Raw genomic sequence first — 27,986 nt, forward strand, 5'->3', positions numbered from 1 at the left:
TTGTCAGAATAGAACTAGTAGAAAATTTCATTGTTGAGCCAATGCTTGCTGCCAAGTTTCCACATCCCCTGTATTGTATCCTTGGAAGCGTATTAATTAATATAGTTGGTATGTAGAAAAAATAACTAGTGGCCTTGGTGTTAACAACTTTAAACCCTTAAGGTAATAAATTCTTTCCTTTGTTGTAAACCCATTGCACCTTTGCCCTATAGGAATGCAACTTTATCTAACACCTTTGGAGGATGGCGCCAAACTTTAAAATAATTACTCTTAGAGAAAATAAGTCTTATGGTTGACAAACCTTTGTCAGAGTCATAAAATGTTAACAGGCCTTCTGGCCAGAGGATGATGTAAATCACCTAAACCATTTGTATACGATAAATTTACAGAAAAGAAAGCCTGGTCTCAATAAGGATCAAAGACTGCTGATTTTGCATGATTTCACATCTCCTATTATCCTCTATGTGCAACTTAGGGTATAAAAGCCCCTGTTGAAAAGAAAGCTACAGGCCTTGCTCACTGAAGCTTGGTCTCCCCGTGTCATTCTTTCTTGTTTCCTTTTCCTCCTTTTCTCTTCTGTTCTTCCTTCATGCCAAAATAATTTGGAGCTCAGGGGTCCTCTGCGACCACTTATTTGCCTGGGCTTCTAAGACCCACTCGAGAAGGTGCCTAAGGTGGGGCACCTTCTGCTATTCGAGAGGGCTCCTGCGGCCTCCATGGTCAGAGCAAGTTTGGTGTCATGAACTTTATTGATTTCCCGTGTAAACCAGTTATTATTGAGCATCTAATAAATCTCTCAGCCTTTGGTATCCCTTAATCGCCAACGCCATCATCCTGAGGGAATCCCTGGATCCAACCGGGGCTGGACCCCAGCACATAATACCCTCCATTGAGCTCCAGACACATTGCTGCAAATGGCAGGATTTCCTTCCATTTCACGGCTGAATAGTATTCTGTTGTGTGTGTGTGTGGTGGTGGGGGGGTGGTATATACACCACATTTTCCCTCTACATTTATCCATCCATGGACACTTAGGTTGTAAAAACCATTGTATTGTATATTTTAAATCAGTGAATTGATGGTATTGAATTATATCTCAATAACCTTGTGAAAAAGAAGGAAGGAAGGGAGGGAAGGAGGAAGGGGGGAAGAAAGAACAAGAGGGAAGAAGGGGTGGAGGGAGAAATACAGAAAAAGAAATGTAGTAGGACACTTACCTACTGAAAGTAGAAATGGATCAAGGATATCAAATCTTAAGAGCTTCTTGGCATTCTCCACAAAGGGATCTTGCGGGTTGCCAAGGGAATCAATATTCACTCCAAATGATGTGCTAGTAATCACATCCATGCTGTAGGCCCCAAAGACCCTGAGTAGAGAAAGACAGACACAGACAATTACAATCGGGACCAGTTGACTATCCATATCCAACACAGTCAACAAGAAAATCATATAAAATCAGATGCCCAGGCAAGACAGGTCAAGAGCCACACTCTCTCAGAACCACCTGCTGGATCATGGAAGACTGTCTGCTACTATCATTCACTCCTAAGGTGTGTATGAGTGTGAATGATGCAACTGCCCCTGTGCTGGGGGGATGGGGACACTAAGGCAAGTTAGACCCCCCCACTGCCAAACTCAAGGAGCTCAGTCATTGAAGGATAGAACCCATAATCTGAAAAAGTACAGTAGTGAGCTTTGGCTATGGACAAGGTGTATAAGGACTGTGTCTGAGCAGAGCAAAGGGAGTAAATTCACTCTTCCTGGGGAGTCAAGAAAGGGGACATTGATCTGGGTCTCACCTCACCACAGAATTGTGCTCAGAGCTGATTCCCCTTTAGCGCAAAAGCAGAGTTGATATACAATATCACATTAGTTTCAGGTATAGAAGGACGATTTTAAATACTCCATTTAAAGTTATTATTAAATACTGAATACATTCCTTGTTATGTACAGTCTATCCCTGTAGCACAATTACGTTATACATTGCAATTTGTACCTTTTAATCGTCTGTCCTATCTTGCACTCCCCTTCCTACTTCCCACTGGTAACCACCACTTTGTTTTCTACACTGTGAGTCTGTTTCTGTTTTGTTATATTGATATTTATTCATTTTATTTTTAGATTCCACGTACAAATGATAATACGCAACATTTGTCATTCTCTAACTTATTTCACTAAGCATGATACCCTCTAGGTCCATACATGTTGTAAATGGCACAGTGTCATTCTTTTTTATGGTTCAGTAGTATTTCTTGTGGGGGTGCGTGTGTACACACATGTGCCACATCTTCTTTAAGCATTCATCTACTGACAGATACTTATGCTGCTTCCATATCTTGGGTTTGTAAATAAAGCTGATATAAACACTGGGGTGCATGTACCTTTTCAAATTAGTGTATTCATTTTCACTGGATGTATACTCAGGGTGGAATTGCTGGATCATATGACAGTTCTTAGCTTCCTGGGTGGCTCAGTGGTAAAGAAACTGCCTGCAAGGCAGGAGATTTGGGTTCGATCACTGGGTCAGGAAGATCCCCTGCAGAAGGGAATGGCTACCCAATCCAGTATTCTTGCCTAGGAAATCCCATGGACAGAGGAGTCTGGGGGCTACAGTCTGTGGGGTCACAGAGAGTGGGACATGATGGAACACAGACAATAGTTCTCTTTAAGCTTTTGGAGAAACCTCCATATGGTTTCCCACAGTGTCTGCATCAATTTACAGTCCACCAACCTTGTACCAGGGTTGCCTTTTCTCCACATCCTCACCCAAACTTACAGGTGTTGGCTGATTTTGTGATTTTGATATGCATTTCTCTGATGATTTGCAAAGTTCAACATCTTTTCAACTGTATATCTTCCCTTGAAAAAATGTCTATTAAGATCTTCTGCCCATTTTTCACTGGGTTGTTTGTTATTTAGATATTGAGTTGTATGAGACATTTACATATTTTGGATACTAATCTCTTATCATCACATCATTTGCAAATTATTTCTCCCATCCATTTATTAGGTTGTCTTTTCATCTTATCAATATTTTACTTCACCGTGTAAAAGACTTTTTAGTTCAATTAGATAAAAGTAAAAAATTAGGTCATTTGTTTACTTTTGCTCTTGTTTTCTTTGCCTTAAGAGTTAAATCCAAAAACATATTGTTATGATTTATGTCAAAGAGCATTCTGCCTATTATTTCTTCTATGTTTTTATGGTTTCCAGACTTACATTTAGATCTTTAATCTATTTTTTTTTTAATTCTGAAAAAATTTTTATTCCAGAAAAATCATTCTAAGGATAGCACTGCATATATCTTCAAAATAATTCTTATACAGTAGTCATGTGGAGAAACTGAGGTGCAGAAAGTAAACAATTTGCCTAATATCATCATATTAGGCAATTTGCAAATATCATCATCATATTTGCCTAATATCAGCATAGCTAGGATGAAATTAGGTCCATAGACAATCAGGTTAGTGCTCCAGGTACTCAACTAGAAAGAATTTCCAAATACCAAAGGAGCCTATTCAAATCTTTCCTTTCATTTCTCTAGTACTGAGCTTCGTAGAATGTTCAGGACTCAAATACAAATACTATTAACATTAAAAAAAAAAACAAAACAAAACACTAAGGGACTCGTGACTTGTTTGTAAAAGTGTCTACTTTAATATAGTATCTTCAATTCTCCTCAAGATAGAGAACAAAACAAACCTCTATTTCAAACATAGGCTCCTGCTTGGATTACAACACTTTAATTTTTTTCAACTATATCTGCATATACTTTCATCATTTGTGTCACGATGCTCACACCCATAAAGAAAATATAACTCAAATAATCAAAGGAAATTTGTGAGCCAATTCCAAATATGTGGCTTTCAAGCAAAGTGGCAGGCAAAACTGTCCTAATACCACAGAATTATTAATAATGCATAGGATCACTTTCATAAACATAGCTGTATTTTTGGGAATCAATCCACTTTATAATTTTTATCTGCTAATTCCACAGGTTTGGTATCTTAAAGCAGGCAAGTCAATGTGCTTTACAAAGTGTTTTGTGGTCTTAGAATGTCCTCTTTAAGGAAAATCCCCTTTTGGATATCTTTTACTGTTTTTATTGGTAATTCCGCATGTTAACTGGCTGCTGTTTTGTAACATTTTTCAAACAGTTCTTCCATCAAGAAGACTCGCAGGCTAGGAGGATTTTCCACAGTGTGGTATCCAGTTTGATGTATACTCATTATTTAGAGGGCTCCTCTGGGTTTCTCAGATTTGAGCTTTCTTTGGGAGTCTCTGAGCTGGCCTCTGGTAAGGCACTGGATTCTGAAGCCTCTGGTTGTAAGCCGTCTCCATCAAGGATAATGTCTTCAGGATTCGGTGGGGGAGGACAGAAGTCTTCGTTGGGGCAGATTTGTTGGAAAAGTGCTTCAGCCTGTTTGACTGCATTATCATTTCCTAAAGCACAGTCTGGGCCAGAGCAGACATAAACGTTTGATGGTAAATCATTATAAGAGTTCCTGTTGACATCTGAAGAATCTCTCATATTGAAGTAAAGACCCCATAGAAGTCTTGGCTTTTCAATTTCTTCATTTTCTATCTCTGTTTTGGTATATGGAGTAAACAATTTCTGCACAACTGGTTCTAAATCTTCTCTTGCTGTTTTAGAAGATGTACAAGTCAAATGAACCAAATATGAGCCTTTCATGCATGTCATTGTTGATGAACATAACTCAATGACTCGAACAGCAAAAGTTCCTGGTTCCTCTGCTGGCACTGTTAAAATGGAAATCTGTTGATCTGAATCTGTTTTGAGAACAGATCTATCTGTAATCAAGACTGCCCTGGAGATCTGCCTGTATTGCACATGTGAACATGTGTTCTTAGACAAATAACTGTCTTCCACAAGGAAATGCTTAGAGATTATTCTCTGACCATACTGATCTATGATTGCTTTACATTTTCCAGATTCTTTATCCACAACAAGGCACTGTACTGAATGGCGAAGACAATAGATTCCACCAAACACTGCACACATTCTACAGAAACACTGAGGGAGTTCTCCCTGACCATATAAAGGAAACAAAAATGGAGTGTTGCCATATCACCCAAGAGAGTGAAGAAAGTTCTTAGTAGCTTTGAGACCATCTATGGTACTGCTGCCTGTCTCTGATGTCATTGCCATTGACTGCAGAACAAAATATTGGAGGTTGGGGGTTAATTTTTGAGTTTTTAAATATTCAGAAAATGTAATTTCCTCATAGGCATGCATAACAAAACACTTCCACATGTTGAATGGTTTTGTCTGTCCTGCTAAGAGCAATAGCTTCTTCATTTTCATGGATCTTCTCTTGCCATGCTGGACATTCATTCACAATATCACTGTTTTCCTGGTGTTCCTTTAGCCAGGACAACAGACCTGAAAAGCTAAAACTGGCCCAGTTTCCTCCATAGTAGCTTCTTGAATCAACATGCAGAACCCTCTGGCCACTTCTTGAACATGCAGCTGCAATGATGGATTCAGGCAAACCTCAGCAATCGGCATCAACCATATCCTAGATCTTTAATCTATTTTGAGTTAGTTTTTCTATAGAGTATGAGAAAATGTTCTATTTTCATTCTTTTACATGTAGTTGTCCAGTTTTCCCAGTATACTTATTGAAGAGACTGTCTTTTCTCCATTGTATAGTCTTGCTTTCTTTATCATAGATTAATTGACTCTAAGTATATGAGTTTATTTTGGGCCTATCAATTTTATTCAATTGATATATGTCTCTTTTGTGCCAGTACTCTCTAAAATCAGGAACAAGACAAGGATGCCCACTCTTTCCCCTTCTATTCAATATGCTATGGGAAGTCCTAGCCACAGGAATCAGACAAGAAAAAGAAATAAAGGGCATCCTAATTGGAAGGGAACATGTAAAACTATTACTATTTGCAGATGAAACAATATTTTATATAGGCAACCCTGAAGTTCCACCAAAAATCTACAATAAATAAATTCAGTAAAGTGGCAGGTACATGATTAATTTGTAGAAATCTGGGTTCTTTTCTATACAGTAATAAAGAACAATCAGAAAGGGAAAATAATAAAACAATCCTGTTTAAAATCACATTAAAAAGAATAAGACACCGAGGAATAAACTTAACCAGGGAGGTGAAAGACCTATACTATGAAAACTATAAAACAATGAAGGAAACTGAAGGTGATACACAAAACGGAAAGATATTACATGTACATGGATAGGAACAATTAATATTGCCTAAATGTCCATATTACCCAAAGCAATCTATAGATCTAGCATGATCCCTATCAAAATACCTGTGTTACTTTACACAGAACTAGAACAAATTATCCTCAAGTTTATATGGAACCATACAGGACCATAAATAGCCAAAGCAATCTTGAGAAAACCAACAGAGATGGAGGCATCATGCTTCCTGACTCGAGACCAAACTGTGTATTTTTGTCTCCCAGAATACCCAAGGTGACACTTAAGCAGATAAGGTAACCCTGGCTCATGTACACAGAAGATACCTTCTGATATTTTGATGAGCCAACATTCATTCTTACGTGGCCGGCCAGTCGGAGTTGTAACACCATACACCTACTTCTGTCTGGTCACTAGAGTAACTCAACAGTAGGAATTTGGCTCCAAGGCACGAAACACAAGGGTCTCAGTGGAGCTCAGAGCACCAGCAGGTTCACCCCTACTTACTCTTTTATGTCGACGGACGTGCCTTTCTCTGCCTCCTTCCTCAGGTTCCTCACCAACACATCTCCATACTGCCTAATGATAGGGAACATCTAGACACAAAACACAACAGCACTGGAAGTTAAATGTGGAGACTCAAGGTTTAGAAGAACTTTTCAAGGGCATGGAGATTTAAGTGACATTTTATTATGAATCTGACGAGGTCTCTTCTAGGATGTGAAGATAAAAACCATTTTAGGAAACTCAAAATTTGGCACACCACTCCTTGTACAGGGATAAGAATTTATTTTCTACCTTATTCTTGAAGTTGCTCATGGAAAACCCTCTTCTTTTACCTCCTTGAGCTTCCCACTGGTGAAGGTTGGAGAGAGCAATGTCCGTATTCTCTTCCATTGTTCATCCTCAGCCACAGAAACAGCATTTTTCATAATTCCCATTGGACCAAAAACCTAGAGTTGAAAGCAAATTTAACCCTACCTAAGTTTTGGAAGTCTCAACAGTTGTGGAAAATTTGTTAATAATTTGGGAACAATGTATTCAACAAATCTTTAGTGACTATCTACATAGTACCAGGCCCTATGCTAGATGAACAATAAACATTTATCCTGAATATCTAGGTTCTGTGAATGTGGAAGAGACATTCAGCCACTTGATGTGGTTTCCAGCCTTCATATTCCAATCTCCTTTTAAACGCAAATGACCCATGTAGTACAGAAAGGGTTCATCCAGAGGGATAGAAGGAAATAAGATCTCGTTCATCTTCTTGGGCTATGCAGAGAAGAAAGGGATTGGTGACAGCCAGCCAGATAGCCTTGACAGGCTGCATTTTGCCTCAGATTACTTCTGTCTTTACATATACTTACAGCCTGATCAACTGGAAAAAGGAATGTGCTGAATTGGTGGGGCTTTTTAAGTAGTACTAATTACACAAAAGTTTATGAAACTACTTCAAATTCTGAAAATAATTGTGCAATGACATGGAAAACATTTTCCCCTACATTTTCCCCCAGGAATAGAAGGGGGAAGAAGACAACTCTATTTCTCAGCTTGGGACAGGCGTATGAAGCCAGCCTGTTTGAAAATCCCTTCAATCTTTCAAATTTATATTTCATTTTAAAATAGATTGCCCCAACACTCATTCATGATAAAACTCACAAAATAGGAAGACAAAAAATTTCCTCAACTTGATAGAGAGCATCTACAAAAAGACCTACAGCTAATATCACTTTATGATGAAATACCAAAGTGACATCTCCAAGACAGGAGACTCGTCACCAGAGTAGGAGACTCCAGATTTTGTTGTCTCACAATTAGACAGCTCACAGTAAATGAAAATAGGTTTAAAAAGGTCAGCAATGCAACAGAGCACACTTGAAAACAGCTCACAAAAAGAGTCAGGAGAAGAGTTACATATTGTTTGCATCATCCCTTCCCCTAGGCCAGCACCTCTCAGCAGCAAGAGGAAATCCCCCAGCTTGAGACATTTTCCCTTGCTGGAAAAAAGAAAAAAAATGACTAAAAGAGACAACAGGATCAGTGACCAGTTTCTCCAGCCTTTCAGAACATTGCACAAATGACCTGCTTTGCTCTCACCCTTCCCAGAGAAGAGCAGAGCCGAGACATCTAGAGACAACTAGGAACAAAGAAGAAGGGCAGGGACTACCGGTGTCAACCACGCAGCAGGAGTGACTATGGTTCTCTGTATCCTCCTCTGCAGAAAACCCCAGAAACTTTGCTATGATGAAACCAAGTGCCAGCATAGTCATTGAACAACCTCTGAAAATTTTGGTGCTGATCACTCCCCAGGGTCCTACATTAGCAGACTCCAATGTCCTAAGTCCTATCTTCCCCCTCAACCCCCAAAAGAGCTGCTCCAACCAGTGATGCCCTGAGACCCAGGATTCACACTGGCTGCCAGCCCCGATCTTTTTGGCTGGGCATGTGCAAAACCCCCTCCCAGACCCCTACAGCTGCTCTACACTACATCAGTGGAAAGCAGTAGGTATAATGTGCTTTTGTAGCTACACAAACATACACACACACCTATCTGTCTTTGTCTGTATTTATCTGTCATCTGCCTATATCATCTATCTACATACAAAAGTGTGGATTTACACTGATAATTTAGCTGGTGACTCCACAGGATTTAGTCTACTTTCTCAGTCTCTGAACCTGTGACTTCTTCTCCAACAGTGAGAATGCCGGCTTCCATCATCCTTTCTATATTATTACTTGATCAATCCTCCTTTATGGACCCAATCCACAATGCATCCCTTTCCACTCATGATGCCCTCTCACCCTACGAGTCACCACCACAAATGAATATTTTGGTTTCCCTTACCAGTGAAAGGGAAAGGGGCTTCCCTGATAGCTCAGTTGGTAAAGAATCTGCCTGCAATGCAGTAGACCTTGGTTCAATTTCTGGGTCAGGAAGATCCCCTGGAGAAGGGAAAGGCTACCCACTCCAGGATTCTTGAGCTTCTCTTGTGGCTCAGCTGGTAAAGAATCTGCCTGCAATGCAGGAGACCTGGGTTCAATCCATGGATTGGGAAGATCTCCTGGAGAAGGGAAAAGCTACCCAGTCCAGTACTCTGGCCTGAAGAATTCTATGGACTCTATAGTCCATGGGGTTTCAGAGAGTCAGACATGACTGAGCTACTTTCACTTTCACTTTACCAGTGCCCGGCTGCCATCCCTGTGGACACCCTCCCCTCCCTACTCCGTCTCTGACTTGGAGCCACTGTCCTCCTTCTCTGGCCCCACCCTGACGTGTGAGGCTGCCCACCTTCTGTGGCCCACCTTCGGGTTTAGGACTGGAATGTCCAGGAAGAGACAGCAGGCAGGGGAAGGAGAGGGGAAGGAAGGGGCAGGAAAGGGAAGAGATGGCAGGCAGGGGAAGGAGAGGCGAGGGAAGGGGCAGGAAAGGGAAAGGAAGAGCCATGTGCAGCTTCTGACCCCACTGAAACTGACCAGTGCGTGTAGCCTTTCTCCCAATCAACTGATCAATCAGCCACCTTTAATTCAACATTCATGGTGTTAAGGCAGTTGCATGAGTCCTACCCTACTGCCTCCAACCGCACTGGAGGTGCCCAGTTAGTGCCACCGCTGATGCTATAAGACCCAGGATCCACACCAGCAGCCAATCTTTTTCAATGCACATGTGCAAAACACCATCGGAGGGCCCTGCAGATGCTCAGATGCCTAAAGCCAGTCCTTACTACTGTCACTCAACTGCACTGACACCTGCCCACAGCTAACCTCTGCAGCCACATGCCTGCCCACTGCCAGGCTCAAGCCCGAGCACAGCAGTGAAGACCCAGGGGAGCAAAAAATAAAATAAATAAATTACTTTTAATAGATAGTCTTTCCATAAACAGTGCTGGAGCAAATCAGACATTTAGATGCAAAAAAAAGCAAACTTAACCTCACATGTTACACAGAAACACAAAATGGATTATAGACTTAAAGGTAAAACATAAAATGATTTAATGTTTAGGGACAAAATAGGAGAAAATCTGCAATGCCTAAGATATTTTGGACTTGACAACAAAGGCAAAGTCCATAAAGGGGAAAACTGATAAATCACTCATCAAAATTTAAAGAGCAGTATTTGCTATGCTAAAGATTCTCATAAGAGGAAAAAACAAGCTACTTGCCACAAATATAAAAAAATAGTAAGAAGGAGCCTTGTAGAGATGGAATAGTTCTGTACATTGATTGTCGTGGTAGCTACAAAATCTGCATCTAGGACTCATTTTCACAGAGCAAAACATACAAAATGAGTGAGCATGAAACTGAAGAAATCACAATATGCTCTGTGGATAGTATGAATGTCAGTTTTCTGCTTTGAAATTGTAGTCTAATTAATCAATGTATTGCCATTGGAGGAATCAGGACGAAATGTACATGACATCCAGTCTCTCTGTGTTTTTCTCTTTTAACAACATCCTGTGAATTTATAATATATTTCAAGCTGCATATCTAATAAACAAATTGCAAATTTAAAAAATGGATGCCTACCCTCCGGTTTGTGAAGACAGAATAACATTCTTTCACTAGCACTGTTTTGATCACGTCTGGATCTGTGATAACCAACAGAGGCTGTTTACCTTCAAAAATCCTGTGGGGGAAACAGAGCTGATTAGACTTACGGAGCCATTTTCTGCAGCTGCAGCCATACCTGGAAGTCCAGATGCTTCTCTTAACATTACATAATCCATCCTTCTAAGGTCATCATTAAAAATACCATGAAAACACTGCTAATTCTAGGTCATGGGTATATGGGTATTTCCTATATCATTTTCCATAATTTTTATAGGTTTAATGTATTTCATTGGAGAAGGCAATGGCACCCCACTCCAGTACTCTTTTTTTTTTTAATTTTAAAGATTAAGAATTTATTGTTAATTTTTATTTTTTTTAATTTAATTTTATTTTTAAACTTTACATAATTGTATTAGTTTTGCCAAATATCAAAATGAATCCACCACAGGTATACATGTATTCCCCATCCTGAACCCTCCTCCCTCCTCCCTCCCCATTCCATCCCTCTGGGTCGTCCCAGTGCACCAGCCCCAAGCATCCAGAATCGTGCATCGAACCTGGACTGGCAACTCGTTTCATACATGATATTTTACATGTTTCAATGCCATTCTCCCAAATCTCCCCACCCTCTCCCTCTCCCACAGAGTCCATAAGACTGTTCTATACATCAGTGTCTCTTTTGCTGTCTCGTACACAGGGTTATTGTTACCATCTTTCTAAATTCCATATATATGCGTTAGTAAACTGTATTGGTGTTTTTCTTTCTGGCTTACTTCACTCTGTATAATAGGCTCCAGTTTCATCCACCTCATTAGAACTGATTCAAATGTATTCTTTTTAATGGCTGAGTAATACTCCATTGTGTGTATGTATCACAGCTTTCTTATCCATTCATCTGCTGATGGACATCTAGGTTGCTTCCATGTCCTGCCTATTATAAACAGTGCTGCGATGAACATTGGGGTACATGTGTCTCTTTCCCTTCTGGTTTCCTCAGTGTGTATGCCCAGCAGTGGGATTGCTGGATCATAAGGCAGGTCTATTTCCAGTTTTTTAAGGAATCTCCACACTGTTCTCCATAGTGGCTGTACTAGTTTGCATTCCCACCAACAGTGTAAGAGGGTTCCCTTTTCTCCACACCCTCTCCAGCATTTATTACTTGTAGACTTTTGGATCGCAGCCATTCTGACTGGTGTGAAATGGTACCTCATAGTGGTTTTGATTTGCATTTCTCTGATAATGCCACTCCAGTACTCTTGCCTGGAAAATCCCATGGACGGAGGAGCCTGGTGGGTTGCAGTCCATGGGATCGCTAAGAGTCAGACATGACTGAGCGACTTCACTTTCACTTTTCACTTTCATGCATTGGAGAAGGAAATGGCAACCCACTCCAGTGTTCTTGCCTGGAGAATCCCAGGGACGGCGGAGCCTGATGGGCTGCCATCTATGGGGTCACACAGAGTCAGACATGACTGGAGTGACTTAGCAGCAGCGGCAATGTATTTCATTATCAAGAAAGAAGTTAGGTTAGTAAAAAAACTGAAGAAAGCAAATTATCTGAAAATTAAAAAATAATTAAGGGAAGACCATCTACTCAGTCATTTTTGGAGATATACCCAAAGCATGAAAATGCATATAATATTAGATGAAAACTGTAGACACATCTATCATAAATATGTAACAATATATCTGCAAATGGAAGAAGATTTGGAATGCTCCACAACTGACAGTGGGATTATGAAAGATTTTCTCTTTTGTCCTATTTTCTAAAATTTGCTTATTAGTTTATATTTTTTAAGGAAAAAATTTAAATAGTGAGATCTCCTTGGTAGCATCAAGTTCAGGATAATTTGAACAAAAGAAAAAAGAGAATGAAAAAAAATCAGAAAAGCATGTATAACTCATCTTTTAAATATTTTCTTTTCATTACATGGGTCCCATGGGCCTCAGGCTCCATGTAGGTGACATCCATCACCAGCTTGGCAGGCCCACGTTTGACCCACCTATCACACAAAGCTGACTCCTCAGATGTGACACGTCACTGTTTGACCTCATCTCCTGACTGTCAGGATGTCCCTTCATGGGAATGGGCCACTGGAATGACGTTTACTCTGAGTTATTTACTGTCTTCTGATATTTTGGTTTCATTATCAATCACTTGCAATGGCTAGAACTAATTGGAAGATTTTCTACATGTTCCCTTAATTAAATTAAAGAGATTTAGGATTAAAAATAAATGATGTTTGGTGCCATCCTAAAATGTTCTCTCTAAGAAAACAAAGGTTTTAGAAATTATGACTGGTATTTATGCTCACCAATCTATAAAATGCTAATATAAAAGTCAGTTTTTGGTTGCTTACGGGAAGTAGGAATTGTGTTTTCAGTAAAAAGGGTATGAGGAATGAAATTGCATTTTGTGAAGGGAAAAGGAAGTAAGCCTAACTTACAGGTGGCTTTTTAGATGGACGATGACAGTAATGGGTACAGAAAGGGATAAGGTTTGTGAAAAGTCAACCCTGAGGAAAAGTTTTGTATATGGTTATGCTAGGTAGTTAGAATAGGGAAAAAGAGCCCAAAATGGCGGTGGCTAAAAGACAAGGAAGGGAAAAGCCCGTGAAAATAGAACAAAGGAAGGTCCGAGGACCGGGGTAAAGCCCTGAAGTAGAACAAACAGTACTCCTGGCTAAGCCCAGTTTGCATAGGGCAGGCCCAGGGGGAGGAAGAAACATAAAAAGAGGAGCCAAAGCGCCCGCGCTCTCTCTCTCTCTATCTCTCGCTCGCTGGCGCGCTCCTCCACTCTCTTCTCTTTGCGTCTTTGGGTTGGCATGCCCTCACACTTCGAGGATGGATTCTCCTGCTATCTTCTAAATAAAATAGAGCCGTAACACTGATTTGTTTAAGAGCTATAACACAGTTTGTCCAAGACCCGAGAGCTGTGACGCGCCGAGGGCTTTAATGTCCGTCGCTCCAAATCTTTGTTGTGGACGAGACAGAACCGAGGAGCGTACACTCGCCTGACAGTTAGGACTAAGTTTGGGGCTTCCCTGGTGGCTCAGATGGTAAAGCGTCTGCCTGCAATACTGGAGACCCAGGTCCCTGGGTCAGGAAGATCCCCTGGAGAAGGAAATGGCAACCCACTCCTGTACTCTTGCCTGGAAAAGTCCATGGAGAGAGGAGCCTTGTAGGCCACAGTCTATGGGGTCACAAAGAGTCGGACACTACTGAGCGACTTCACTTCACTTCACTTCTACATGTTCCCTATTCCTCCTTTAATTCCACAGAAGAATTTCAAATCATCTTGTGATCACACATAAAAATTGCGGAGAAACACTGCACTTACTTCTGCCCATTTCCAAAGGCTGTTATAAAACTCAGAGGGTGTAAGTGGGTGTCAAGAGCATTTAGTGCTGAAGCAGTGACAGGAGGGATTGAGGAGGCACTTAATCTGCTCTTCCACCTGACTGACCATATTACTTGGACGATTCTCTTCTTCCCATCACGGTTTTGCAACAACACTTGGGTGGAGAAGAGATAGTGGTTTCAGGTGACCCTTTATATTCATGATGTCACTCCCGTCTTAATAATTTCTCTCACTTACAGTCACAATTCAGATATTTGAACTCACCTCAGATCATAGTGATTCTGTGTACTGATGAGTGGGGTCAAACTCTATATTTATAACAGGTTTTCCCAGGTGCTCCTCATACATCCAAGCATGAGAACCATTTTCTAAAAAGAGAACTGGGATCCACTATGAAAAAGGGACTCCAGCCAGAGCTCACAGGTACTAAACGTTGGAGGGGCAGTTGGAGCTGGGCCAGTAGTGTCCCAGTGCTATGTATTCTTTCCACTCAACCAGGTTGACATTGGGGCCATGGCAACTCACAGGTTCCCATGGTTTCTGAGGGCCTCATGAGAGAAGATGAAGAGGTCTGGATAGGTAGAGCCTCTGCCACTTGCTGTTGGCAAAGAAGCACCACAAGACACCTCTCCCTCTGCTCTCACAAAACCTCCAACAGCTCCTAAAGCCCACCTGACAGACTCTGGGTTAGATATATATACCCTACATCTCCTCAAAATCAGAGAAAAACAGTGGATAAAACAATCATTGAATATAATTCTATTGGAAAATCTTACCCGAAACAATTAAAAAACAAACAAACAAACTCCATCTATGCAGAGAAAATAAAAAGCTGAGCAGATATGATTTCCCATTATGTTAACCTATAACCCTCATCTATTTTTCCAAACTGCTAAGTCGCTTCAGTTGTGTCTGACTCTGTGCGACCCCATAGACGGCAGCCCACCAGGCTCCCTGGTCCCTGGGATTCTCCAGGCAAGAACACTGGAGTGGGTTGCCATTTCCTTCTCCAGTGCATGAAAGTGAAAAGTGAAAGTGAAGTCGCTCAGTTGTGTCCGACTCTTCGCAACCCCATAGACTGCAGCCTACCAGGCTCCTCCATCCATGGGGTTTTCCAGGCAAGAGTACTGGAGTGGGGTGCCATTGCCTTCTCGGAAGCTTTACAGCAAATGACTTCATTCCAAGAAGCTCTGGACTGACAGTGCCCTCCACACCACCAGGGGGAGGGCAGGATTATTATAACAAGTGTGTCCAATGGGAGTTTTCAGAATACTCACCCCCACATTTTCCCATACTTTTTAAAACATTCTTCATCAAACTCACAAACACCCTATAAGGAAAAACAATATTACATTATTAATATCCTGTATTGAACCCTATCTCTAATTCACAAAACTACTATTTTTCACTGGCAGTTGGAGGGAAGTTCTTATTCACAAATGTCTTAAGGGAAAGGAGAGAAAATAGAGGAGATATTTGTAACTGACAATTTAAAATCACTCTTGAATTTTCTTTGAATATTATAGACACTAAACACTTACCCCTGTCAGTGAATACTAATTACTCCTCGTCTTCAGAAGGCTTTTTGCTTGTGCATGTGTTGTCTAAAATCTCTTAATCTCTAATCCACCATGGACATGTGACAAAACTGGAAATGAGGGAAGTAAGGGTTTCCTACACACACTTTCATCTCCTAGTTTAACAGCCTTTTCATTTCTCTCATGAGCTCTTCCTAGAATTTCAGCAGAATAAGGAAGCTAAAGCACCAGTAATGTCTTCTAATCTCGCAGATTTAAAGACGTCTAAGGGGTATGTGTTCCATGAGAAAGTGAATGAGTGATTGAATGAATGACAAAGTGGACTCGCCTTCTAGTTTTCCAGCTCAACACAGAAAAGATGGGGTGATGCCACAAATATACAAAGAACAGTGCATTTTAAACACCTGGCCTGAGTTTTTACTTCGATAACTTAAGAAGTTTCTATCCCTAAGTTTCTATCATGATATTTAATGCTTTACCAAGTAAATGAAGGTCCCAGAAATGTGAGTTGGGGTGCATCTACTATGGAGTTCACCTGGGAAATGTGGAGAGGAAATTACTGCTTCTTCAGATGGAAAAATGTTCAGGAAACTCTGAGGCAGTAATGAGACAGTGAAGACCTCAGTTGGGAGAATCAGGATCTGAGAAACAAGCCTCATGTCTGCAGGACAGGAAATCTGAGCCAGAGAGCAGCCCCCACACAGGGCTCTGCCCCTGCACGTCAGAATGCAGCTCACGACCTTCAGTTCAGGGGCAGAGCCCTGGGGAGGCATCAGAGCTGAATGAATATCAGAATTCACAGTCCATCTGCCACCTGGTACATTCCTTTCAGTTAAATTAAACTTCTAATAATTTTGTCAAATCATATCCTTTCTAGTGATTTTTGTATATGTGATTCTGCCTTATTTTGTAAAAACTTCACAACTTATTTAGTGGTTAAATATCTGATAAATAGACAACCTTGCCTCAGTTACACTCATTCCCTGCTCAAACTCATCCATGAGTTGCCTGCTTTGAAGGCACAGAAAAAGCAGAAAGTTTTTGGTCCATTTTTTATATCCCCAAAGATGTCATGTGTAGCAAGAGGTAGAGCAGAAAATGGAAAAAAAAAAAAAAAAAAAAAAAAACCACAACGAAAAACCCCGCAGGCATTAGCAGTTCCTGAGAGAATCCAAGTATGTACAAATTACCTGATACATTAGAACTGAAGCATCCAAGCATTTCAGGAGAAAGGAGAAAAAAGGGTACCCAGAGCTTATGCTACCAACAGGACTTGTCTAACTTTACCGTACACTGCTTAATGAGCCACGACCAGGCATCCCTTCATGCTTTTCTCCTGACAATTAGTAGGACTGTGCCTTGCTGGGAATCTGCACCTGGCAGAGAGAAGATCCTCTTCACAAAGCTTACAAGACGGAACTTCAAGTCCTGTGCTGACTCAGCCAAGAGAGCTCGACTGTCTGAGGCGGCAAACCTGAGGCTCTTAACAGCTGACAATAGAGGCCTGGGGTATAGAAGGCATGTGTGGGTGGGGCCTATGATGCGATTTCTGGGAAATACCAAAACTGACAACTGCCTACTGAGGAGGAGAATTTTACTATGGAAGCCAGCTGGGATTTGCAACCATAGGAAGCAAAAAAGGGACATCAAGCAATATGCACCTTTAGGTAGGATAGAATGTTTCCAAAAAGAGGCAGAGGTCTTGGGCCAGGAACCCCCAGCTTCTTAAACAGTCCATGTGAATAAGTTCCATATCTATAAAGTGAAAGAGAAAATCCAGGTCAGGGATTGTGGAATAAGTGCTGGAGCTGGCTAGTCACTGATTCAGAACTGGAACCATCAGCCTATAGAAGCAACACGTAGGTGATAAATACCAGCAATTCCAAAAGCAGTAATTACTTTCATTGATCATGTTCTTTCCCTCCTCCACAGTGAGACCATAAATAGCACCTGAAATCTTGATGTCCCAATCCTAGAGTGGATGCTTGATAAATGTTTATAATTTCAGAGCTCCTGAGAGGTTTATGCTATAATTCCTCCAAAAAAAACCATTCATATGTATTTAGTAAGTGGATTCTTACTTAGTGGTTCCACTAAAGTGGTTTAGAGATTCTCATTCTAGATACAAAGGGGAAACTTTTCCTGTCTCAAACATGAGATTTTGGTTATCTGCGTCCACCCAATGACAGAGTTACTAGACTCTACCTTGGCCTTGTTCTTATCCTTTTCCTTTCCTCTGATGTTTTGTTGTTTAGTCACTCAGTCATTTCCGACTCATTGTGACCCTATGGACTGCAACATGCCAGGCTTCACTGTCCTTCAGTATCTCCTAGAGTTTGCTCAAACCCATGTTCATTGAGTCTGTGATTCTATCCAACCATCTCATCCTCTGTGCCAATCTTTTTGAGCGTCAGGTTCTTTTCCATTGAGTAAGTTCTTCTCATCAAGTGGCCAATGCATCAGAGCTCCCTCCATGATCTGACCTCATTTTAAGATCTGATTCTTCTTAATTCTGTCTTCAGGAGCAGGACTTAAAGCAAGCAGAGTGTTCTTATCTGTAGAATGAAAACTGATTCAAGGCTTCCATTGCCATCATAGAAATTGAGCACCTTTCAGCTACACCCATGGCTCTGTGTTCAGGCAATTTGATTGATTTGAACTACAAATAAGTTGTAGTGATTGACTCTTTTGTTCCCTGAAATAAATGTATAAATGTATAATGTATAATGTATAAATGAATCAATGACTAAAGGACCCATCTCCAGACCATTCCCAACCTCATGGCATCAGGTCCACCAACTACGTGCTAAGCCCAGTGCCTGATTTACATTCATTTTTCTAAAGATGCTCAATCACAAAGCCTCTGCACTTCAACTATCTTAAAAACCAATCAAGCTGGTGCTCCCTATGGCAGGCCTGCCTGCAGCGTATCCTTCATGTATCACGTGTGCAAGCCCACAACTCCAGGTTCTAGATCTTTGCAAGCCTGCTCATTCTGGTGTTGCTGAGAAACGACAGAGTGCAGGAAAAGCGAGGCTGAAGGAAGAGACCGCCATCAATGGTTTAAATGTGAACTTGCTAGTCCTCCAAGGCTAACTCTGTAGAGTTAAATTAGTAAGGTATGGTTGAGCATGCTGTGTGTAAATGGTTCATAATGCCCTACAGGCACTTTCAACAAAGAGATATCGGGGTTCCCAGTCTTCAGTTACCTTCCCATGTAGAGCAAAAGACACTTTGTGTGACAAAAAATGAGTGACCATAAAAAACTTCAGAATATTAAATTAAGATCTTGTCTCTCCTTTTTGGAAGGGAGCCTTTAAGGTAGCACAGGTTCAAATTTCTGTACAAATCCAACAATCTTACAATATGTGATAAGAGAAACCCAAAAAATTTCACAGACGGACCTATGCTGGACGCACACAGAGGTACCTTGGCCAAGCACAGCTGGCTATGTCTCTCTCTCCTCCAGAGCAAGTGGTGGAGGTGTGGGCACCAACTGCCACAAAAGGGGTGGCCTGGGCTATTCCCACCCCCGATGCTTCCCCTTTTGTTTGTCTTCCTTTCCTGTTTCTCTTCACAAACAGGGAAAGTCAATTTCTGCTTCTGAACCTTCAGTGTGCTACTCAAAAGTGATGCCAAGCAATGGAGTAACCATGTTGGCAACACAGGTCCCACAGAGAGCTCTGGTCTAGTGTCTAAACTCACATGGTTCCACCAAGGCAGCAGGTGGACTGAGTGAATTATTTGGCTTCTTTCTAGCTCTTCACTTTTTGGTTCGTGCAGTAATGCTATTTTGGGTAAAAAGGAAGGGGCTAAAGATAAAGCCAACATTTTTATAGTCTTTACATCCTGTCGGCCTAACAAGAGCATTGCCTGCAGCGGCTGATTCCTGGCTGCACCAGCACCTTCTCAGGCTACAGGGATGTTTGCCTGGTGGGACACTAGCTAGCACCAGCCCCACTGTCAGACGGGCCACACACAGTGTGACTGAGATCGTGTCTTGTCCCCAGGCTTCCAGCACACGAGATGCCAACCCTGTTGACCTCCTGTGGGACCAGGTCTGAGGAATAACTCTGGGGGATCTGCTCTGAGGAAAGAGGAATATTCTCTCCTCCATCCCAATCTCTTTCTGGATGCCTCTCATATCATCACTGGCTCCCAGACATGTATACTCATCTGCCCTGAAGATTAAAATAGCTTGCTGGACATGCATATTTAAAAAGATATATCACAGGAATATTTTACTACACTAGATTCATATTCCAGGCATTATTCTAGAGGGTGAATTTATTTACATACCTTTCTAGGTGCTGGACAGCAGTCCTCTTTTATCCTTCAGGGAAAAACCACATGCTGGAAAAACTCATATCAATTTTTTAAATCTAGTCCTAAATAGAATGAAATTAAACTGTACCACATAATTTTATAATATCAGACAGAAAATATGTTGCTGCAATACCTTAATTTCCTAATATTTCTTTCAAGTAATTAAAATGAGGTTAATATTACCCACATACATGTCATCATGATTTCCTACACTTAGTGAAAATGAAATTGACAGAACCCAAATGTGATTTGTAGGGGTATCTCTAATCACTCATTGGAAGTAACTCCTGTCCCAACCTAATGCATGATAACAGAATCTCAACACTGAAAGGAATTTTTATGCTAGATAGTTTTTTTTTAATTATTATTTTATTTTTTAACTTTAAAATATTGTATTGGTTTTGTCGTATATCAACATGAATCCACCACAGGTATACACGTGTTCCCCATCCTGAACCCTCCTCCCTCCTCCCTCCCCATACCATCCCTCTGGGTCGTCCCAGTGCACTAGCCCCAACCATCCAGTATCGTGCATCAAACCTGGACTGGAGACTCGTTTCATATTATACATGTTTCAATGCCATTCTCCCAAATCATCCCACCCTCTCCCTCTCCCACAGAGTCTAAAAGACTGTTCTATACATCAGTGTCTTTTTTGCTGTCTCGTATACAGGGTTATTGTTATCATCTTTCTAAATTCCATATATATGCGTTAGTATACTGTATTGGTGTTTTTCTTTCTGGCTTACTTCAACCTCCTGTGCCATACTTATTAGGGAAAAATCACTTAAAATCCAAACTGGACTCTGGGGCTTGTGCCTCCTGTAGATTTAGTAGATTTCAAATCACAGGGAAAATAAATTTGTACACTGATTCTAACTCATCCAGAGATTGAAAGAAAAGGTGAAAAAATGAATATAATTTTAAAGTTTCTACAAAGTCTCCTCAAATATTAAGATTTCTCATTTGGAACTAGATAATTTCTGCAGAGTACAGGGTGGGGGAATAGAGTCTTAGGAATGGATGCCCTGAGGAGGGGTGCAGAAAAGGGGGAGGGATGGGCATGAAAAAAAGGGTGCTTGGTCTCAGGCCTCCAAACAAACAGGGTGTAGCTGGTGCCTTGTGTAAATGACACCTGGAAAGAGGGTCCGGAGCAGGAACTCCTGAGTGACAAAGGGGCCAAACATTCCTCATGATTCTTGCAGCAGGTACAGAATCCAGAAGTCAAAGAGAATGAAGCAAAAACCCAGGTTACTGCTTGCCTCCAGGATTCCCAGCCATGGGAATCAGTGAGGACTATACTGTACACAGGCCAGTTGTTTTTAATTTGCCCTTGATGGACTCTGGTTGACTACTCTAGGTCCATGCAAACTGGTAGTCAATCAGAGAGTCATTCTCAGGAGCAAAGAATGTCACAAACCCTCCTAACTATGCTAACAGCAACTCAGGAGTGAAGTTAACTCCTTCAACAGATGTGGGTAAGATCGATAATAACCCATTTGGTGCCCATAGCACATGATGCTTGAGCAACTTCCCCTCCATTTACTTTGAACTTTAAAACACTAAGGGAACCCCCTTTTCTGCTTAGCACCCCAAGATCCAGGTTACAGAGATGAGCCTAACAGTTACTCACAGATAGAGGAGCACCAGGCTGATAGCCAGGAGAACCCAGGTTTCCACGGAAAAGCTTGGGATTAGCTCCATGGCCACTTTTCTTGGCGATTCCCTCCTCTGAGTTTCCTTTCAGCTGTGTGTGGTGTTCTCTGCCTGCCTCTCAGTGTGAAGCTTCTGTTCACTTCAGGTGGAGATTCAGTGTGGTTGGGAGATTTATGTGCTTAGAAAGGAGGTGGGGCTGGAGCTGCAGCCAACAGAAGGGCCACCTGGTCTCCATCTGCAGGAGCCCTCTCTGCCTTGGTAGTTGGCCGAGCATCACACACACTTCAGTTTGACCTCCCTTGACTTCATATTCTGTAGGAAATCAATAAACAACTCAATGTTATCAGTAAGCCCAAAGGTTGTAGAAACTCAAATAAAGCCACTGGCTTTAATTTTCTTCTAAACTGCCCCATGTCTGTTGTTGCCTGCAGTCCAAAATGCTTGAAATCCTTCAAACAAGATGGTGGTGGTGGTTTAGTTGCTAAGTCATGTCCCACTCTTTGTGACCCCATGGAAGCAGCCCAACACGCTCCTCTGTCCATGGGATTTCCAGGCAAGAATACTGGAGTCAGGTGCCATCTCCTCCTCCACAGGGTCAAACAAGATAGCTGTGCTGATGGTTACTCATTCAATTATTTTTTCTGCCTAGAAATGCTCCTGTGTCCCTTGTAGGCTCTTAATTACTCTTCCAAATAAAGCTCAGACAGAACATCTGTGTTAGAAATTTCCCAAACCAAGCTCCTCCAGCAGATATAACAATTTCCTCCTCTGGGGAACTGTCCCCTGCACACAATTCTACTATCTCCCACACCACAGTCAGTTTCCATACCTAGTCCCCTCAGTGGATCAAGAGCTTGGGCACATGCTGGATACTAGCCACAGTCATGTACCAGGTACTAGCAGACTGCTTTCTGCAGAGTGCGCATCCCAAAAGGTAGATGGACTGAATTGGTAGAGGTAAGACCACTGGGCACCTGTGTGCCCTCTCCCTGTGGCTCTTTGGTGACCATGCCATCTTCCTGAATTGTTGACACACCAGGAGGGCCTGGCTGGGCCTTGGTCACTGTCTCTGTATTTTCAGGAGGATCCACCAGGATCCTGTTGACAAGAGGGCCCCAGAAGGAGAGGCAGGACATGGAGGAGAGGGTGATGGCTGCCCCAATGGTATCAATTCAGGCTCATTCCTGTCCCACCCTCAGAGTATCCTGCAAGTCAGATTCTAGATCAAAGAATGGTCCCCTCTCTCTGGAAAGGCTGCAATCCAAGATCAAAGGGTGTAAAGAGAGAGAAAAAAGTAGCCTGATGGCCAAGAGGACCCCAACGTGCTTAGCCACCAGTGATGTGGCATGTACAGCAACAGGACTCCAAAAAGATCACATGAGGGGATGTTATCTCTAGGGTACATGGGGTGTTGATCAGTCAGAGCAGATGGGTTTCCACTTCTGGACACATAGAGAATTTGGGGGCTTCCCCAGTGGCACTAGTGATAAAAGAAAAAAAAAACCCCACTTGCCAATGTAGAATACCTAAGAGATACAGGTTCAATCCCTAGAATGGGGAGATCCCCTGCAGGTGGTAATGGCAACCAACTCCAGTATTCTTGCCTGGAGAAATCCATGCCAGAGGAACCTGGAGGGCTACAGTCCACAGCATCACAAAGAGCTGGACACTACTGAGGGAACTTAGCATGCACAGACAGGGAATTTTTATTGGGTAACAGGGAGCTGATACTGAGGAGGCCTAGAGTAGCAGTTGGTATCACCTGCTGGTAGGTCACCCCCCGTGCACTTGAATCACTTCAATCATATCTGCCTCTGTGACCCATGGGCTGTAGCCTTCCAGCTCCTCTGCCCATGGGATTCTCCAGGCAAAGATACTGGAGTGGGTTGCCATGCCCTCCCCCAGGGAATTTTCCCAATGCAGGGATCGAACCAGTGTCTCTTATGTCTCCTGCAATGACAGACAAGTTCTTAACTACTAGGGCCACCTGGGAAGCCCAGGCCTCCCTCTACCCTTGCTGAATTCCTGATGGGAGTAGGATGAGGGCTGAGCACCAGGAAATTACACTGGCTCATTATCAATCCTTTAAACCATGTCCTGTGTCTGCGAGACCTGAATAACCATGGATTACGTGAAAAACAAAGCCTCAAAGGTTCTTAAAACTTAATAGAAACACAAGACATGTGTTTGTGCACTTCCTTCTCCCTTTATCCTTTCTCACTTTCACTCCTTTGCAGAAAGTGCTACTCATCTCTTGCAATCTCTAGGGTGAGGTAGGGGGATGTTCTTTCTGAACACACATCTCACCGTGAAGAAACACACAGACATGGCCCTCACTGTGGCCTGAGAGTTCCCTGTCTGTCCCATACTGGCCAGAGTGGGTGGAAGTCTCATTAGTAAAATGCAGCAAGTCTGAACTATCTCTCCTGCAATCTTTTATTTCCTTGGGAGCTTCTCATGGAGCATGTAATTTCTACCATCAGAGTTTGTCATCTTAGGGTTCACTTCTTCCAGGAGGCCTCTGTTAAAATCCACATCCAATGAGAATTGTATTGTCTGAACACATTTATCTGTCCACTGCTTCAGTCCAAGTGAGTTAATTCAGGCACTGGTATTGTGCTGGACTGTGGGCTAGAAGCCATTCAGTCCCCTCCCTGGGGGGCAACCTCCAGTGGAGGGAGTGAGACACACAACCAAGCTCAGCATGGGGCATACCTCTGGAATCCTTGGGGACATGGAGCCTAGAGAGAGGCAGCAAAGGAGAGAAGTGGACAGAAGCTTGAGTACCAACAAAGCACAGACCTGGGAAGCTGGACGATGATCCCCAGGGAAAATCAGAAAGTCCAAGGAAGTTTGATACATTTCTGCCCCCTTTTGGTACCTTCCCTGGGTACCGTTGGGGCTTCCCTGGTGGCTCAACTGTAAACAATCTGCCTGCAATGCAGGAGACCCAGGCTCAATCCCTGGGTCAGGAAGGTCCCCTGGAGAAGGGAATGGCTACCCACTCCAGCATTCCTGCCTGGAGAATCCCATGGCCAGAGGAGCCTGATGGACTACTACCATGGTGTTGCAAAGAGTGGGACATGATTGAATGATTAAGCACACACACACATGGCATAGTTTTAAAGAGGGTCATGCTACAATCCTCCACTTACAGATACAGAAAGTGAGCCTTAGTGACTGCAAGTGGCTTCCCAACAGCTATTGATCAAAACATGTTATAAATAATATGAAGAAAGATGGCAAGTCTTCTGCTCTGAAATGCCGATATTCAACATTTGCCGGTTCATGATGAGAGTCACTGTGTGAAAGAGTGAGACCCAAGGCTGAAGCAGCACATTGGTCACAATTCTGGCTCTGTCTCCATGTCTACCCCTGCCCAGGGGCTCCCCCCTGGGTCTGCAGAACCCGGACTTCATGTCACCTCAGCAGGAACAAGGACAGGTGCTTGTCATGAGGACCCACCTGTCTCTATTCTCCACTGAGAGGAATACAAAATACATCCCCATGAAGAGATTACAGTGTCATCTGATAACTACTGACAACTTAATTTACTCAGCTAAACCCACAGCCTTTCTTATTCTTCTTGGAAACAAAATCCTTGTGAAAACTACATACTTTCACCTTCCTCCAAAACATGCCATTATGGTGGTTTTCTCACTAAGCCTTACACGCCATCACCTTCCCAATTCACCTCAGGGCCCGGTCCAGATAGCTGGAATCTGTCTAGTGTCAATAGTCTAGCCATGTCCTGGGAAAATTGTGTAGCCAGAGCCACATCCTGCTGCTGCTGCTGCTGCTAAGTCGCTTCAGTCATGTCCGACTCTGTGTGACCCCATAGACGGCAGCCCACCAGGCTCCCCCGTCCCTGGGATTCTCCAGGCAAGAACACTGGAGTGGGTTGCCATTTCCTTCTCCAGAGCCACATCCTAGCAAAGGCAAATGGCCTGCTCTGCAAGGAGAAATAACAAAAGGCATGATCTTTGTACCCTTCATTCCACAGCCAGACACACCTGACTTGAAAAATCTCACATACAAAGACCGTGAAGGAAGACGTGTGTGCCTGAAGAGCACCCCACACCTCACGTCTCTCACCTGGTCATTTGTGTATTGATGACCTCAGCATGGTCAAAGCTCTATTCCAAGTGCTTCATGTGCAGATGTGACTAAGATCCTGATATTACTCAGGTTGAAGATAGAGAGAAATAGTTATAGTACAGCCAAAGTAAACTAATTATACATGTTTTGAAAACACAGTGTTCTCATCAACGATACACGGCTTATCTTTTCAGACTGTAGCAATCAGTCAGAGATGGAAATCAAAGAACACTCATGGAATTGGGCATTAGGCTCAGATATCAGGGGAGGTGAGCAGGGTGTCAGGGACTCGGTGATGCAAGAGGCCCCGTCAGTCTGATATTTCTCTCCTTTTAGAGGTGACTCCTGTTCTAGGAAGCCTGTCCACTGGCTGAGAGAATTGCTTACAGTATGGGGAGGCCGTGTTGCTCTGGAATGATGTGTGTGTTAGATTCCAATTTCACAGATCACGGGTCTGTGACCAGAGCACTGCCCCAACACAGAGACAAGGTGAGGGCCCCTAGAAAGCCAGTCAGTAGGGGATGGGGTGAGGTACGGAGATGTTCTTTCTGACCCACACACATCCCACCATGAAGAAACACACACACACTTGTGCGCTTAAGCAGAAGCACTTTCCTGGACTTCACAGCAAATGGATGAGAAGGACCCCATGGCTGCTCACTTTCGACTCCATTCCTGAGTTTCTCTTTCTTGATAAATGAATCACTAACATCTCTACTGCACAGTACACCTTAGAAAGTTCTTTCAGGAAAAGAAAAGTGAAGTCACTCTGTTGTGTCCAAGTCTTTGAGACCCCATGGACTGTAGCCTGCCAGGCTCCTCCATCCATGGGATTTTCCAGGCAAGAATACTGGAGTGGGTGCCATGTCCTTCTCCAGGGGATCCTCCCAAACCAGGAATTAAACCCTGGTCTCCCGTACTGCAAGCAGACTCTTTATGGTCTGAGCCACCAGGGAGGCCAAGAAAATTCTTTCATGTCTCTCTGAACTGATTTCCCTAAAACTCTGAGATAAGCAGTGCTGGGGTTGTTTGATTCCCACTTTACAAATGTAAAAACAGAAGCTCAGGGTGGGGAAGAATCTTGCCCAAACATTAAACCAAGAATGCAGGGCATGGAGCTAGATTTCATAATTCTAAATTGTGCCAGAGACATGCTTGCCTGGATTCCAAGAGGCCTCCTGAAATAACCTGGTAGGTTGTGTCAACCTCTTATGGGATAAATATCTCCTTCCACACTATCCATCATGCTACTATTCTTGTAGTAAGTGCTAAAGCTGTTAGTGGCCACAAAGAATAGAGCACCAGACTAAATTTTATGTATTCATGAACTCATGGTGTCAGCAGATAAAGGATGCTGCAAATAGTCCTGACATGTCACAATCAGAATCATCTGGGTTTCCAAGAAAGCAGGAAATGAAAGATGAATGAAACCAAGCAGTGAAAGAGGAATCAGAGGAGGGGGACAAGTTTCAGAAGACCACAATGAAGGGAATTAATGACACAGGAGGTATAGAATTAGGGAATAGATGAGCATCACAGATTAGCTGCAAAAGAGGAGCAAAGTGTTGGCTGTCTCTCCTAAACAGTGCAGCAACCTGCTAAGGAGTTTTATCCAACCCTAGACTGGCCTCACCCAGGAAATTCCTTACTCTGCCACCAGACAGAGCCTGGTAAAACACGAGTCATGCATCATTCCTCTGTTGCTCAAATCTCTCCAACAACTTCCATCATCCACAGAATTAAACCCAAATGCCATGGGACAGCAATTCAAGACCCATGTTGGTCATGTAGGTTACTTTCATTTCTTGGTTATTATAAACAGCGCTGCATTGAGCATAGGGGCCTATATTCAAAGTAGCCCTTGCTTGAGATAAACGGCCAGAGGTAGAACTGCTGGATTTTATGGTAGCTCTCTTTCGGCTTTTTGAGGACTCTCCATGCTGTCTTCTGCTGTGGCTGCACCAAGTTACATTCCCAGCAATAGTGCAAGAAAGTTCGCCTTTCTCCACATCATCACCCACATTTGTTGCTTCTTGTCTCCTTGATAATTTGTCACTTGGATGGGTGTGAGGTTGTATCTCATTAAGGGTTTGACTTGCATTTCTTGATGATGAGTGACTCTGAACATATTTTCATGTGCCTGTTGCAATCTGTATGCCATCTTTAAATGTCTATTCAGGTTTTCTGCCCACTTTTTAATCAAGTGTTTGGTTTTTAAACATTGACCTGGGGCATTATGCTAAATAAAATAAGTCAAATTGA

General features: G+C 42.5%; 1 protein-coding gene and 1 pseudogene across 1 annotated transcript in view; both read right to left on the bottom strand.

Moving 5' to 3' along the window:
- LOC129637736 (cytochrome P450 3A24-like) overlaps positions 1-21,674 on the bottom strand; it is a 47,145-nt gene extending 25,471 nt beyond the window's left edge. Inside the window, exons 1-7 of the mRNA XM_055561998.1 lie at positions 21,604-21,674; positions 17,306-17,399; positions 15,384-15,436; positions 10,722-10,821; positions 7,037-7,150; positions 6,705-6,793; positions 1,218-1,366 (exon numbers count right to left, since the gene is read on the bottom strand). Coding sequence (XP_055417973.1) covers positions 1,218-1,366; positions 6,705-6,793; positions 7,037-7,150; positions 10,722-10,821; positions 15,384-15,436; positions 17,306-17,399; positions 21,604-21,674 — 670 coding nt within the window. The remainder of the gene's footprint in view (positions 1-1,217; positions 1,367-6,704; positions 6,794-7,036; positions 7,151-10,721; positions 10,822-15,383; positions 15,437-17,305; positions 17,400-21,603) is intronic.
- LOC129637741 (rab proteins geranylgeranyltransferase component A 1-like) lies at positions 3,681-5,534 on the bottom strand (annotated as a pseudogene).
- Positions 21,675-27,986: the final 6,312 nt, after the last annotated feature.

The sequence above is a fragment of the Bubalus kerabau genome, chromosome 23 (genome assembly GCF_029407905.1).
Source record: "Bubalus kerabau isolate K-KA32 ecotype Philippines breed swamp buffalo chromosome 23, PCC_UOA_SB_1v2, whole genome shotgun sequence".
Classification (NCBI taxonomy): domain Eukaryota; kingdom Metazoa; phylum Chordata; class Mammalia; order Artiodactyla; family Bovidae; genus Bubalus; species Bubalus kerabau.